The sequence below is a fragment of the Zea mays genome, chromosome 1, assembly GCF_902167145.1.
Source record: "Zea mays cultivar B73 chromosome 1, Zm-B73-REFERENCE-NAM-5.0, whole genome shotgun sequence".
In the NCBI taxonomy this organism is placed as follows: Eukaryota; Viridiplantae; Streptophyta; class Magnoliopsida; order Poales; family Poaceae; genus Zea; species Zea mays.
This window is the reverse complement of record NC_050096.1, coordinates 247,228,370-247,243,004: the sequence shown is the minus strand read 5'-3', so window position 1 is coordinate 247,243,004 and position 14,635 is coordinate 247,228,370. Positions and strand designations below refer to the sequence as shown.

The window sequence follows — 14,635 nt, the reverse complement described above, 5'->3', positions numbered from 1 at the left end:
TCCATGGACAAAGTTAAGGCAAGACTGACGAAGTGGAGAAAACAAGCAAGGGCAAAATAGGTAAGGTTCCAACAAAATGGTTGAAGTAACAAAAATTATTACCGAGGGGAGTTATAAGGAAACGATGAGATCATCAAGGATGTGCGAAATAGAATGGTCGCTCATGGATCATCAAGAAATAAGGGTGGTCGAAAGCATGTTAACCGGAATGTCTTAAATAGGCATTGGGATATAAAGGTAAGCATATATAAAAATAAGAGTATGCAAGATTCCAATGATACGAGTGTACCAAGACCAAGAGAATAGAAAAGGCCAAAAGGTGACGGGTTCACAACAGAATAGGAAAGGGGCCTCAGAAGACAAGAAGTTCATGGACATATAAATTGAAATGTTTAAGTAGGCAGTAGAATTCAAATGTAAGTATTTGAAACAAGAGTATTGAAGAGTCTAGGAGCACGAGCATGTCAATATCCAGGGAATAGAGATGGTCAAATGGTAACAATTTAATAATGGAAGAGGGAAGAATCCTAAAAGACTAAAGTCTATGGTCAGGGGTAGAGATGGCAACGAGTACAAACTCGCTGGGTTTTGCCGTCCCAAACCCGTACTCGTGAAAAATATCTATGCCCATTAAAAAACCCGTACCCATGACGGGTTTGAGATTTTGCCCAAACACGTACCTGTCGGGTTAGCGGGTACCCATGGGTTACCCGCGGGTTTCATCTCCAATATACTTGTTCTTCTCATAATCAATAAGTATCGTAATGATTAATGATATCATGATCCAAAATCTATGTAATGAACAACGAGTTCATGATTTGGTATAAAAATTATTAGTAGAGAGAATGAAATACAAATAATAAGTTGTATAATTAAGTGACCTTGCACTAAGTTATCCATCCACCACATATATAACGCTAGTAAAAACTATAATAGCAAGCAAGCAACACTCTCATCGACTATTGATACATTCACCAATTGATAAAAATTATGAAGTAAATAAGGAATAACAAGTTTGTTGTTCGTTTATAAAATAAAATGACAATATGCACTAGGTTTGGTCGGGTTTAAAAAACCCACGGGTTCAAGGGTTTGGGTACTATAGGAACAAACTCGTACCCATAAACTCGTCGGGTATAGATTTATGCCCATTAACAAACCCATGGGTATGAAAATTGACCCAAACCCGTACCCTAATGGGGTAAAAACCCATCGAGTTTCGGGTACCCATTGCCATCTCTAGTCAGGGGGCATCTACAAAGATGTTGCAAGCACAAGAGTGAGATCAGATCCAATAGGTTGAGAAAAGTATGGATCATACTAGAATAAAATACTTTTGGCAAGGGGCATATAGGAGCACAACATAGAATTAGTCGAGGTGACTAATATTTTGAAGCAGCATCAAGGATGAGGTGAAGTAATAGTCAATAAATCCTTAAAACGACCAATGATACTCTAGGTCAGCGGTCCTACAGTTAGCACGACTTTGATACCACTTATGTCTCACCCAGTTTTAAAGGTAAACCGAATGCGAACCATGTACGTGCTAGGATCAGAAATTCACGTACACAGCGATTACATAAATGACTCATCATAACACAATGCTTCGAATAACAATAAAGAGTAAGTAATAATATTAAATACTAGAGTCATTTACATAATATAAATCAAAGTACACAAAATCAAAACGTAGCCAACGTAAATAAACCCACCACAGGCAGCTGACTAGGGGAGGTCGCTAGCCTAATCCTCAAACTCGTCGAAGTCTTGGAACTCATCGGGATCCGCCTCGACGCTTTCTTCTTCTTCTTTACCTGAGCATAGATTGCACCAACGACAACCTGGTGTTTTATGAAAGCAAGGGTGAGTACACATCAACGTACTCAGCAAATGTCCCGTTTGGCTGAGGTGGACTAGCTTTATGTGGGGTTAGGGTCAAAGCAGTTGCTTTTAGTTTGTCTGTTATTTATTATTAGTAGAAGCCAAGTTTTAGCAATAACCAACCCGTGAATCATTTCCTCATCGAGGAACATCAATATCACCATCGAACCAAAAACCATTAATAGAACCATTGTATCTCAGATCATATGTATCTCTAATCAAAGAGGATCCCAAGGCCGCTCATAACCGTGAGCATGGTTGATATATCAGTTTCATTCCCCTGCAGAGGTTGCACACTTTACCCATGAGTTGTGATCCCTTTCCAGCCTGGGTTTGCAAGATCTGATCTTCACTACCGAGGTGAACGGCCAGGGATTCACTATATAGCCTTTACAAAGACTCACCTGAGGTCATAGCCGCCCGTTAGGTTTCTCCAGTTTGATAAACACAGTACTTCTCCCCATAGGAAGGGTGACTAACAAAACCAAATCAAAAGAACATCGGCAACCAGCCTCGGCAGAGCAAGTACTATGCCCAGACCCCATTGACGGCCCTACGACGAAGCCGACTACACCTCAAGTTCCTCTAATTAATCAGCTAAGGGCGTCCCATACCACCCTCATGGTTGCACTTTTTCCCCGGGTGGTCTCTCAACGAACAGGTCCTTACAGAGAGGTGCTCAGGAAACAACCTGAGTCCCCTAAAGTATCACAAATAATCAAGATATCATCGTATCATAAATGTTCACATCATGTTCATTGATTAAAGTAAAGCAATATCATGAAGCTAACCATAATAACCCAAAAGGTAATCAAGGACAAGTTAAATACAAAGCTAGTCAATCCTTAGGTTTCAATTAAGTAATGCGGGACAATAAATTATAAGTGAATGAGACATAATGGGTCATAGGACACTTGCCTTCACCAAACAGATGCTCAGGATCTCCAACCTCGTAGAACTCGAAGAGTTTGATCTCTTGGTTGCCGAAGCTTGACCGTCGATTCCTCGAAGCTCGGAAATGGATCGCATTCTAATCGCAATGCGAAGCGAAGACGAAACACCAACAAACAAACATATATGCATAAGAACATTACACCATACAAGATAAAACATTATAAAAACATGCAATATAAAATAGAGAGCGCTTCTACGGTCACGCGAGGAAAAAGAAATGCAACAGTCGGGGCTACGGTCGAGAAGTTACCGCATTCAAGCCAAGCAGGTATTAACTATAACATTTAACTCGACCTTATCAAATATAAATTATATCTATTATTTAGTTCGATTAATCTGCTACACTAACAACTGTCAGTTAAATAAGTGATTTAATTAACTAAGGAGATTCTAATTGATGTGAATTTACGACACACGAAACAACATAACAGCATGCAGAACGACGCGCGGACACGCACGACATGCGCGAACAACGCGTGGCAATGCACACTACACGCAAAAACGATGTGTGTGTCACGCGCGAATGACGCGTGGTGACACGCGACAAGGTACGCGACGTGCAAAACAATGTGGGAACGATGCACGGCCACACACAACTTAGCGCGCGGACGACGCGCAAAGCAGCACGCCACCGCGCGCGGAACAACACACGCAACAGGCGAGAAAACTAAATAGGTGATGTGGGGGGCCTTCTTCTCCGCTGAAGGTCCTCTAAGAAAAAACACCTTCGGCAGGACGATATGCAAGCAGGTACGACATGAAAATATATGCCGAAGCTAGAATTGAAAGAGCTTCGGTATGGTGGCATGTCTAAGACGAAGGATGGCACCGACTTAAAGAGAAAAAGACTACATAGTCCCTGTTGATTTGTATTATATTTAAATTAGTTATCAGAGACACGAATGTGATTTTATCCGGGCTGTGTCTCGTGCCTATAAATAGATAAACAGTATCCCCGTACTGTTCACGCTGAACGGTAATCGCTCTGGCGCCATTCCTACTTTCTCACTTTCTGTCAAGCCGAAGGTACAAATGTAATATAAATATCATTGATGTTCATTCATGTTAATAAATAAAGAGTATAAATAATCTAATGATTTGAAATGATTGTTTATATTCTTCTTATATATTTTCATGTCTCTGTTTACATTTTTGTTCACTGGAATGATGAAGGTATACCCTTCATGACCTTCGTCTCGAGATCATTATATCTTAAGGGAAATAATGGTTCTAAGGACGAAGGTCCCTAATCATTAACAATTGTGTTGCTTTATTCTTGATGTATAGCTTTTGAGAGCAAGGACCAACAGGTGATGCGTTTATACTAAACAAATATCAAATAAATAAAAAGTAGTTAAGTTAGTATTGGCCATGTTAATGTTTATTATAAAAGCGCAAGTTGAACACTACACATTTAATCTAATTGGAATATTAATCTAATCAATATTAGTCGACCAAACCTTAAGTTAATTATCTAAAATATGTGACTTGATGAATTAACGTTATTAACATGAGTGTTTATAAGCGGAAACAATTTATTATCACGCGTAGATGTCGCGCGACACACGTGAACGGCGCATGACAACGCGTGCGAATAGCACGCGCTAACGACACGCGACGATGCGCGCAAAACAGCACTGTGGCGTGCACACGGTGCGCACACAACACGGCGTCGCGCGTGAACAACTCGCAAGAGTCACTAAAAGGTATCGTGTTTGTACTAAACAAGTATTAAATGAAAAGTATTCTGGTCGGCATTAATCAAGTTAACATTTATTTATAAAGGCGCGAGGCAGAAACTGTAAAATAGTTTTAACCAGAAAGCTATTTTAAGTAACTAGCATAATAAACAATTACTTGACTAATTAATTAATTAAAACTTGTGTCGTGATGAAATAATGTTATTAATATAAATGCGACGCTATTACAGAGTTGACGCGACCGAAACGAGTCGAAACTGGTCTGCGACGCATAACATATTGAATAATTAATAATTTGTGGCTAAACACGACGCGACATACGAATACCACTAGATTATGATTAAACACGCAAAACTATATTTCTAAGTTGATTTCAGTTAGTATAAATTATTTGCGTAAGATTTTTTAGATAAATTGAATTATCAATTAGTCAATGATTAAACAAGAATTAATTACTAAGCATGAACGATTATAGCGAAACGATTAGCTAATGTGCTTGGATCGCGCGCGCGACATGCGCGAAACAGCGCGAACGAACGGTGACGGCGCACGCGGACCGCGCACGCGAACAGCAACAACGACACGTGCGATCGATGCATGCTACGATTCGTGAATAGCGAGCGAACCAGATACGCGCACGGACACAAGCGTGCGAGTGAATGTCGACGACGCTTGTGCCAGCACGTGAATTACGCGGACAGGCTATGGCGCGACGCGGACGCACGTGCGACGACGGCGTGCCGCGAGCACGACATGGCAACGCGCGCAGGGGCGGGAACTTATCACACTGGGGCTACGCAGGATGCGCGCGAGGCTACACCGGGGGCGCGTGCGAGCGAGTCGCGAGCACGAGCCGCGTCGAGCCGGGATCTGGCCGCGCCGGGCAGCCGAGCTGGACCACAGATCTGACCGCGCCACCGCGTCAGGCAGCCGAGCCGGCCACAGATCGTGCCGCGCTAGGCAATCGAGCCGGCCGCGGATCGCTCGTGTCCTATGGCCGGCCGGATGACCGCTGCAGCGCCAAGGGGAGAGGAGAGACAAACGTGGGAGATAGGGGGTCGCACAGGTCCTCATCGATCCTGGGATGGTCGGACACACAGGGAGAGAGGGCATGCTCGTCGGGGAGAGTTGGAACCGCCATCGACGTGGGCATGGAAAGGGGATCGCAATGGAGATAGATGGAGAAGTAGAGGAGATGACGCATGGGGCCCACCTGTAAGAATGAGAGAGGGAGGGGAGATGAGAGCATGCTGGTTTAGGGAGATGGGTTGAACGATCATTCCCTTTTTAATTTATTTTCTCCTTTTTTATCTCTCTTCTTTTCGTATATATAGTCATAGTATATATATATATATATATGGCAGGTATAACGGGAGCGCTGGGCTTCCAATAGTTAAAGGAAGCACAGGTCAATCATCCCTGCAACCTGGTTTAACCCAGCGCACCGACTGGACCAGGCTGTCGGTTGCACCACCCGCGCTCACGTCTGTGCGCGCAAAAAAGGAATGCATGCATGAGTCAAACACGTCCCCTTGCATGCGCATAAATTTAGGAAAGATATGTGTGGCAGTTTCTATTTTTAAATGCTTTATTTCCTTCATAAATTTAGGATCGCTACAACAGTCATGCAACTAGACTCGTAAGGACCATTTTATGATATATACTGCTACTAAATATGCTACCCGGTGTAGATAATTATGCAATTCGGTATACTGCGTAAAAATCTGTTACCAGCTGCATGCACATGAATTTATGATGAAAATAATATGCAATGAAAGGAAATGAATAGCACGCATAGAAACAAAAAATCATATTTAATGTTTTATTTCCTTCATAAATATAGGATCCCTCCAACAGCCATGCAGCTAAACACATTAGATCTAGTTTATGATATATATTGATACAAATTATAATATATGGTGTAGCTATTTATGCAATTCGTTACACTGCATAAAAAATCTGGCATGTTGTTCACTTGTGGACGCATCTCCGGGTTGGAGCATAATAACCTTAAGTTTTGAGCATAAAATCCTTCAATTATAAGCGTAAATACCCAGCCAATGTGAGAGGTTGATAGCTCTAGTAGGTTGTTATTACGATCCTATTTTTATGGCAGATCCGAAAAACATGGCAGTCGCATGCATGCGGTTATACAGATCCAAAATTTATGGCAAAATGCATGGATGAGTCAAACACGTTCCCTTGCATGCGCGTAAATTTAGGAAAGATATGTGTGGCGGTTTCTATTTTAAATGCTTTATTTCCTCCATAAATTTAGGAGCGCTGCAACAGCCATGCAACTAGACTCGTAATGACCATTTTATGATATATATACTGATACTAAATATGTCACACTGTGTAGATAATTATGCAATTCGGTATACTACGTAAAAATCTGTTACCAACTGCATGCACACGAATTTATGATGGAAAGAATACGCAATGAAAGGAAATGAATTGCATGCATAGAAACAAAAAATCGCATTTAATGTTTTATTTTCTTCGTAAATATAGGATCCCTCCAACAGCCATGCAGCTAAATGCATTAGAACTAGTTTATGATATATACTGATACAAATTATACTACATGGTGTAGGTATTTATGCAATTCGTTACACTGCGTAAAAAATCTGGCATGGTGTTCACTGGTGGACGCATCTCCGGGTGGAGCGTAAAAACCTTAAGTTTTGAGCATAAAATTCCTCAATTATAAGCGTAAATACCGAGTCAATGTGAGAGGTTGATAGCTCTAGTAGGTTGTTATTACTATCCTATTTTTATGACAGATCCGAAAATATGGCAGCCGCATGCATGCGGTTTCTATTTTTATACAGATCCAAAAATTATGGCAAAAACTGTGGGAGTTTCCATTGCATGCGCGCAAACTATGAACAACATAAATCAAGGAATTGCCTTTCCAATGTGCATGCAGTAAACTGATATACGAACTCCGTGTTTAAGCATAAAATCGTACATTTTTGGCGTAAATAATACATGTGGTAGGCATAAAACACAATAATCGAAAACAAAACTGCGCCGGATCGGAGGATGTCACGCGCGATCATCGCTGCGCGCATCTCGGGCCTTCCGTGACGCCGCTCGCTCGAAGATCGTGCCTCATGCGTCGCCGTCGCTACTCGCACGTTGACGGGAGTCGCTTGCTCGCCGGCCTTGGAAGTGCCTCCTCCTTGGGACCTTGGGGACGCCGCCGCTTGCCCGCACAAGGGCCCCGCTGTCGCTCGCCCTCTGGATCGGGGAGCCGCCACCACCGACCTGGGAATCGCCCCCACTACTTCGGATCGAGGAACCTCCGCCACCGCGCGTCCAGGTCATGGAGTTACGGCCACCGGCTGGGGGTCCACCGCCGCGCATGCTCTGTGGCAACCGCCGTTGTCGCACGCGGCATCGCTAATGAATCGGGGTGGAGCGTAAAAAACTGAACCCTAGCACTCCGGGTCCTGTTTTATAGACGTTCGGATGTGGTCCGGCTCGACCGGATTGCACCGTCCGACCTGGGCTTCCTCTAGTTATTGGAAGCTCAGGGCTCCTAATATATATATATATATATATATATATATATATATATATATATATATATATATATATATATATATATATCCATTTTAGATTAAGCCTAAAATAATTTAAATAAAATTAAATGTGATAGCAAACAAAACTATGCTTCAGCATGAAATGCAGCACACAAAGCTTCTCTAGGGTTCAATTCAGTAGGTTTACGCTAATATATAACAAAATAACACTCCAATATTTAGAAAAAGAAAAGAAAAGCGAGAAAAAGATAGGGTAACACCTGAGTTTGGTGGATATTAGAAAAAGAATTTTATATCCCCAAATTTAGGGTGTTACATTATGCGACTGTGCTCCACCCCTTTTTGGACATTTTGCTTGATGTCTCGGTTCATATTTTCCCCCACATCCAAAACACAGCCCATTCAACCTTCGAAAATCTCTCAGTTGTCTTTCCTTTGTCAAATCTACACCTCCTCCACCAATTTTAGCCCCCCCTGTTATTGCATTTCCCTAACTTTATTAGGTACTAACCCCTTCTGAAATTTCAATTTATTCATCTCCAGTACCTCATGTTGTATTTGTGTTAAAAGAATGGCATGATATACCGTTCATGGTAGTTGGGCCATCACATGCCCTTGTAACTCCCCCTTCAACCCCTTAAGGGCTTGTTCGGTTACACCAATCCAGAAGTGGATTAGAGGGGATTAAGGGATTTAAACCCCTCCAACCCCCTTCTGGATTGGTGTAACCGAACATGCCCTAATGAATTGAGAGACAAAGAAGGTTTCACCCAAATTTGGATTATGCACTGAGTTGGTATATCTAGCTTCATCGAACGCCTGAATATACTCATCCAACCCAGCCTTCCGTGTCAGATGCAACAATCCTCTCATCGCCTGTGGGAATTCTTCAGAACCAAATTTCTCCCGCACAGCTTGGGTGAACTGTGCCTAGCTTCCCAACCCTTGCTGCCTTTTATCCACCTGCATCCAACGAGCAACATTTCCTTCCATATGCAGAGATGCTGATGAAGACCACATGAACTCAGGTACTTGGTAAATCGAAAAATACTCCACACATTTATAAATCCATATCCCTGCTTTAGTTCCCTGAAATTTTGGGAATGACATTTTTGGCAAATCCGCTGCTCTATACTCTCAATTTCCCCCTTGTTGTTCACGGAACTCCCCCTCACGAATCTCTCTGTTCCTCCCTCGCTGCTCACGGAACTCCCCCTGCCTCTGATCCTCTTCCTCTCGCCTTCGATTCTCTTCCTCAACAGTCCTACGCTCACGGTTCTCCCTCTCAGTTTTCGATCCCATACCTTCCATCTCCTTGGCCATCCACTCCAAGCAAAGACGCGACACTGTCTTCCTGGTTTCCTCCATTTGACGAGCGAGGATGGAGCGCTCCTCCTCTGCCTTCCGAGCCGCAGAGGCAGCAACCTCTGCCTGGTGTTGAAGATGTTGCTGGCCCACCTCCATGGACTCTGCTTGCTAGGCATCGTTGTCTAATCTCCATCGCCTCCACCTTGTCTCCGAGCCGGTCTAGGATCCGCATCATCCGATCCCACTGCTCCTCGCTCTTCTGCTCCAACGATTCCATTGCTTCCAACACGATCCACGTCTGCTTCGAGGGCTTCACTGTCGGCGTTGTCGTGGAAAAACTCCGAGGAACACGGCTTTGATACCACCTGAGACGCCCCTTGCCCGTCGGCACGTCACTATCGCGACGTGAGTTCGTCGGAGGTATGACGAGAGCACAACTGACTCGTGAAGAGTTTCTCCCTTTGCCAACTGGTTGTGGCGGTATTTAAGGCTTAATCCAACTCACCCTCACGGTTACCACCATAACTTGGCCCACGGCCCACACTAGCACACCAACTCATCTCACCTAGTTCCCGCTAGTGATGTCTGTCGCTCTACCCTCCACTCCGTCAGCCATGACAAACGGTGGTCTGAGTGACGCCATGGGGAGACGGGTGGTGGCGAGGGCGTTAGGCGGCGGCGTGGCCAGTCGGCGGCGACCTAGTCGGCTAGACCACGATGTGATGATTTGGTGAAGAACTGAAGATGGATGACGGCTGCTCCGTCCTGGGGAAGAGCACCGCACCTGCCCGCGAGGGTTAATGCAAATATGCAGCGCCAGCGAAGAGAGGAGCGCAGGTTCTATTCTGCAAAAAGGGCGCGATCCGTTGGCTTCAGGATGAACGTTCCGGATGGAATCTGTGCACTTGTGTACGCTGCCTTCTATTTTACTCCAGCTCGTACATGGGCATGGGCTTCGCGGCCGTTTTGACTCTGCCCCCACTTCCTGACCCTGCCGGCCCTCGCGGCCTCGCCTGACGACCCCCCAATGGACTCTCCCGGCCGGCCCCGCCGCTCTCCGCCCGCCGACCGTTTCCTCGGCCTATTCTCCTCTCCGTCCCACTCCCTCCCCGCTTCCTCGCCCTCCGCCGGGGACGAGCTCGTCGAAGGCGACTTCCTCTTCCCCGCGCCACCCTCCTCCTCGGACCCGCCGCCCGATGCCTCCAAGAATCCGGGCCGCGTCCAGGGCGGCCACCTCGGCCTGCTCGCCGCGCTCCACGAAAGCGACAGGAAGGTACGTGGGCGTGGCGGAGCTGCTGCTGTGGCCGCGTCCACGGCCACGGCCACGGCTGGAACCTCCGGGACGCTGCTCCGCCGCAAGGCGACCATCGCCGCAGCCGCAGCCGCGGCCTCGGCTTCCTCAGTGACGCCTTCAGTGTCCCCTACGTCCGCGTCGCGTGCCATACCGGTGGCACCGAGGCCAAGGGACCCTGAGCTGCCGGCCGCGGCGCCGTACCACCAGTCGGCTCCCGTCCTAGTTCCCGTCCCTCCACCCTGGAGCCGCGGGCGCAAATGGGATAAAGTCGCCGCCGGTCCTGGCGAAGGGGACGACGACGACGAGGAGCTCTTTCATGGGGACGCCGCCATGCTACCCCCGCACGAGATGGTGGCGCGCGCTTCCGCAGGCGGCGGATACGGTGAGCCAGGGAAACCGTCCTCGATGTTGGAGGGCGTCGGCCGCACGCTCAAGGGTCGCGACCTCCACCGCGTGCGTGACGCCGTGCTGCGGCAGACTGGCTTTCTTGACTGAATCCGGCAAAGGTGGTATAATATGTTTTGTCCTGCATGATCTAGTAGGAAAGGTGAAACAAGAAATTATGGTTAGCTTGTGATCCAAACTGCTCGCAGTTTTGGTGTTCTTGGAGATATGCGAGATCATATCTTGCCGTATCTTAATAATCGATGAGTAGTGAGGATTAGTGTTTGGGGCCATGGATCTCTCTCTTTCTCTCTGCAGCTAAGGAGAGAACAAAACTTGAGAGGATGTTTGGTGATTTTTGTCAGTCCAAATGTCCAAACCAATGCGTTGTTTGCTGTATCAGAATTTTGCTTTGTGAAATCTTGAGTTAAAATAATCTTGAAGATTTGGATACTCTGCTACGTACTCTTTTTCTTTTTTTGTTCTAGCAAGGTGCATGGGCTGTAATTGGCAAATATTATGCTCACCGGTTGGAAGAGATAGTGCAAATTATACCTATTATAGATTTTTGTTTCATGGGTGGTAGTTTTTTTTCGCATAGGGGAATTGGGATTGAAATTGAGGAATGCAGTATGCTGGAGATGGTCTTCCTTACTGCTCCTATTCATATGTAAGCTTCAATGTCTGATGGTCGTTTTGTCTTTTTAATATAAATTACTCTCTTCAACTATATGGCACTTTCTCTGTTAGAGTGTTGTTTTCGTTTCTGTATATACTTCTATTGTAATAGTCCTTGGTCCACCACACTCAGCTATATATATACACTCTCAACCCTGATTAGGGTTAGGGTTTCACCCTCCAACTTGTACTAGAACCATTTTTCTCTCTCTTCTTCCCTTCCTCCCACCCTAAGCCGTTGTCGTGCTTACCGCTGCTCGGCCACCCCTTGACTCCCCGCCGGCGCGCGACCTTGCTCCCCCTGCAAGCGCGCGACCGTGCTCTCCCCGTCGCGCGCGCGACCCCTGCTCTGCCCCCCGGCGCGTAGCCTCCCTGTCGGTGCCCCCTCCCTTCCTCGCTGGTGCGCGGCCCGCTCCCTCCCCCTGCTGGTCGCATGTGGCCCACACACACCCTGGTCATGGCTTGTCACACCTGGCACCCTTGGCCAATGTTCCCTAGCGCGCGATCGTCACCACCTCCCTGCCTGCTGAAAGTTGCCTAGAGAGGGGTGAATAGGGCGAATCTGAAATTTACAACTTTAAACACACGCTACAAGCCGGGGCTAGCGTTAGAACGAATATCAAGTCCGGAAGAGAGGGGAAAACAAATCAACCAAGAAATAAAGTTGATGACACGGTGATTTGTTTTACCGAGGTTCGGTTCTAAAGAACCTAGTCCCCGTTGAGGTGGTCACAAAGACCAGGTCTCTTTCAACCCTTTCCATCTCTCAAATGGTCACTTAGACCGAGTGAGGCTTCTTCCTTAATCTAACGGGTCACTTAGACCTCGCAAGGACCACAACACAATTGGTGTCTCTTGCTTCGCTTACAAAGCACTTGAGAGTAAGAAGTGAGAAGAAAAAGAAAGCCAACCAAGCAAACAAGAGCAACAAGAAATACAAGTGATCCTCTCACAAGCCCTAATGCGCTAGAGTTGAATTTGGGACTTTGAGTGGATCGATCGCTTTGATTTGTGTCTTGGAGTGAAGTCTATTGCTCTTGTATTGAATGCAATGTGTGGAATGCTTGAATGGTTGAAGTGGAGGTGGTTGGGGGGTATTTATAGCCCTCAACCACCAAAACAACCGTTGGGGGTGGTTGCTGTCGATGGGCGCACCGGACAGTCCAGTGCGCCACCGGACGTTGTCCGGTGCGCCAGCCACGTCACCCAACCGTTAGGGTTCGGGCGCAGTCGACCGTTGTAGCTTTGTCTTCTTGTGGCACCGGACAGTTCGGTGTCGCACCGGACAGGTACTGTGCACTGTTCGGTGCATCTTTGACGGCTGCTCGGCTCTGCCGCACACTGTTTGTGCACTGTTTATCTGGAATTCAGCTTTTGTAGGCGACCGTTGCGCGAAGTAGTCGTTGCTCCGCTGGTGCACCGGACAGTCTGGTAAATTATATCGGAGCAGCGCTGGAGAGACCCGAGACTGCCGAGTTTGATCTTGTACGGTCCTGGTGCATCGGACACTGTCCGGTGGCACACCGGACAGTCCGGTGCGCCAGACCAGGGAACCCTTGGTTCCTTTTGCTCCCTTTTTGAACCCTAACTTTGATCTTTTATTGGTTTGTGTGGAACCTTTATGCACCTGTAAAATATATAATCTAGAGCAAACTAGTTAGTCAAATATTTATGTTGGGCATTCAACCACCAAAATTATTTATAGGAAAAGGTTAAACACTATTTCCTTTCAATCTCCCCCTTTTTGGTGATTGATTCCAACACAAATCAAAGCAAATATATAAGTGCAGAATTGAACTAGTTTGCATAAGGTAAGTGCATAGGTTACTTAGAATTAAACCAATTTATAGTTTCACTAGATATGCATGGATTGTTTTCTTTTATTTAGCATTTTGGACCACGCTTGCACCTGTTGTTTTGTTTTTGCAAATAGTCAAAGATATATGAATAGGATTGCAAAAGGCATTTTTAAGATTTGAAATTTTCTCCCACTATTTCAAATGCTTTTCCTTTTGACTAAACAAAACTCCCCCTGAATGAAATTCTCCTCTTAGTTTTAAGATGGTTTTAATAGATACCAATTGGAAATATATTGAGATGCTAGTTTTGAATACATATACCAATTGCAAGTAAACATATCAATTTGAAATAGATAACAAGATACCAATTAAAAACTTTATTTCGAAATTTTTGAAATGGGTGGTGGTGCGGTCACTTTGCTTTGGGCTAATACTTTCTCCCCCTTTGGCATTAATCGCCAAAAACAGAGACTTTGAGAGCCCTTTCTCCCCCATTGATAAATGAAATATGAGTGAAGATTATACCAATTTGAGAGTGATGTGGAGTGACGACAAAGGATAAATGATACTGGTAGAGTGGAGTGGAAGTCTTGTCTTCGCCGAAGACTCCATTTCCCTTTCAATCTATGACATAGTATAGAAATACACTTGAAATCATATTAGTCATAGTCATGAAAGAGATATGATCAAAGGTATATAAATGAGCTATGTGTGCAATGTTTCAATTAAAATTTTGAGAATCAAGTATATTTAGCTCATTCCTAAGTTTGCTAAAGGTTTTCTCATCTAATGGTTTGGTAAAGATATCGGCTAATTGTTCTTTGGTGCTAACATAAGCTATCTCAATATCCCCCCTTTGTTGGTGATCCCTCAAAAAGTGATACCGAATGTCTATGTGCTTAGTGCAGCTGTGTTTAACGGGATTATCCGTCATGCGGATTGCACTCTCATTGTCACATAGGAAAAAGACTTTGCTCAATTTGTAGCCATAGTCCCTGAGTGTTTGCCTCATCCAAAGTAATTGCGCACAGCAATGCCCTACGTCAATATACTCGGCTTCGGCGGTAGAAAGAGCTACTGAGTTTT

The 14,635-nt window shown here is 45.3% G+C and overlaps 1 protein-coding gene across 1 annotated transcript; it reads left to right on the top strand.

The window, feature by feature from the left end:
* Nucleotides 1–10,364: 10,364 nt before the first annotated feature.
* LOC100217159 (OJ000126_13.10 protein) lies at nt 10,365–11,625 on the top strand. Its single transcript, NM_001143524.1, has one exon. The coding sequence runs from the start codon at nt 10,422–10,424 to the stop codon at nt 11,181–11,183; it is 762 nt and encodes a 253-aa protein (NP_001136996.1). The 5' UTR covers nt 10,365–10,421; the 3' UTR covers nt 11,184–11,625.
* The last annotated feature ends 3,010 nt before the right edge of the window (nt 11,626–14,635 follow it).

Excerpts from the sequence above, each read along its gene's own strand:
- LOC100217159 (NM_001143524.1), top strand. The coding sequence starts at position 10,422 with ATGGACTCTCCCGGCCGGCCCCGCCGCTCTCCGCCCGCCGACCGTTTC.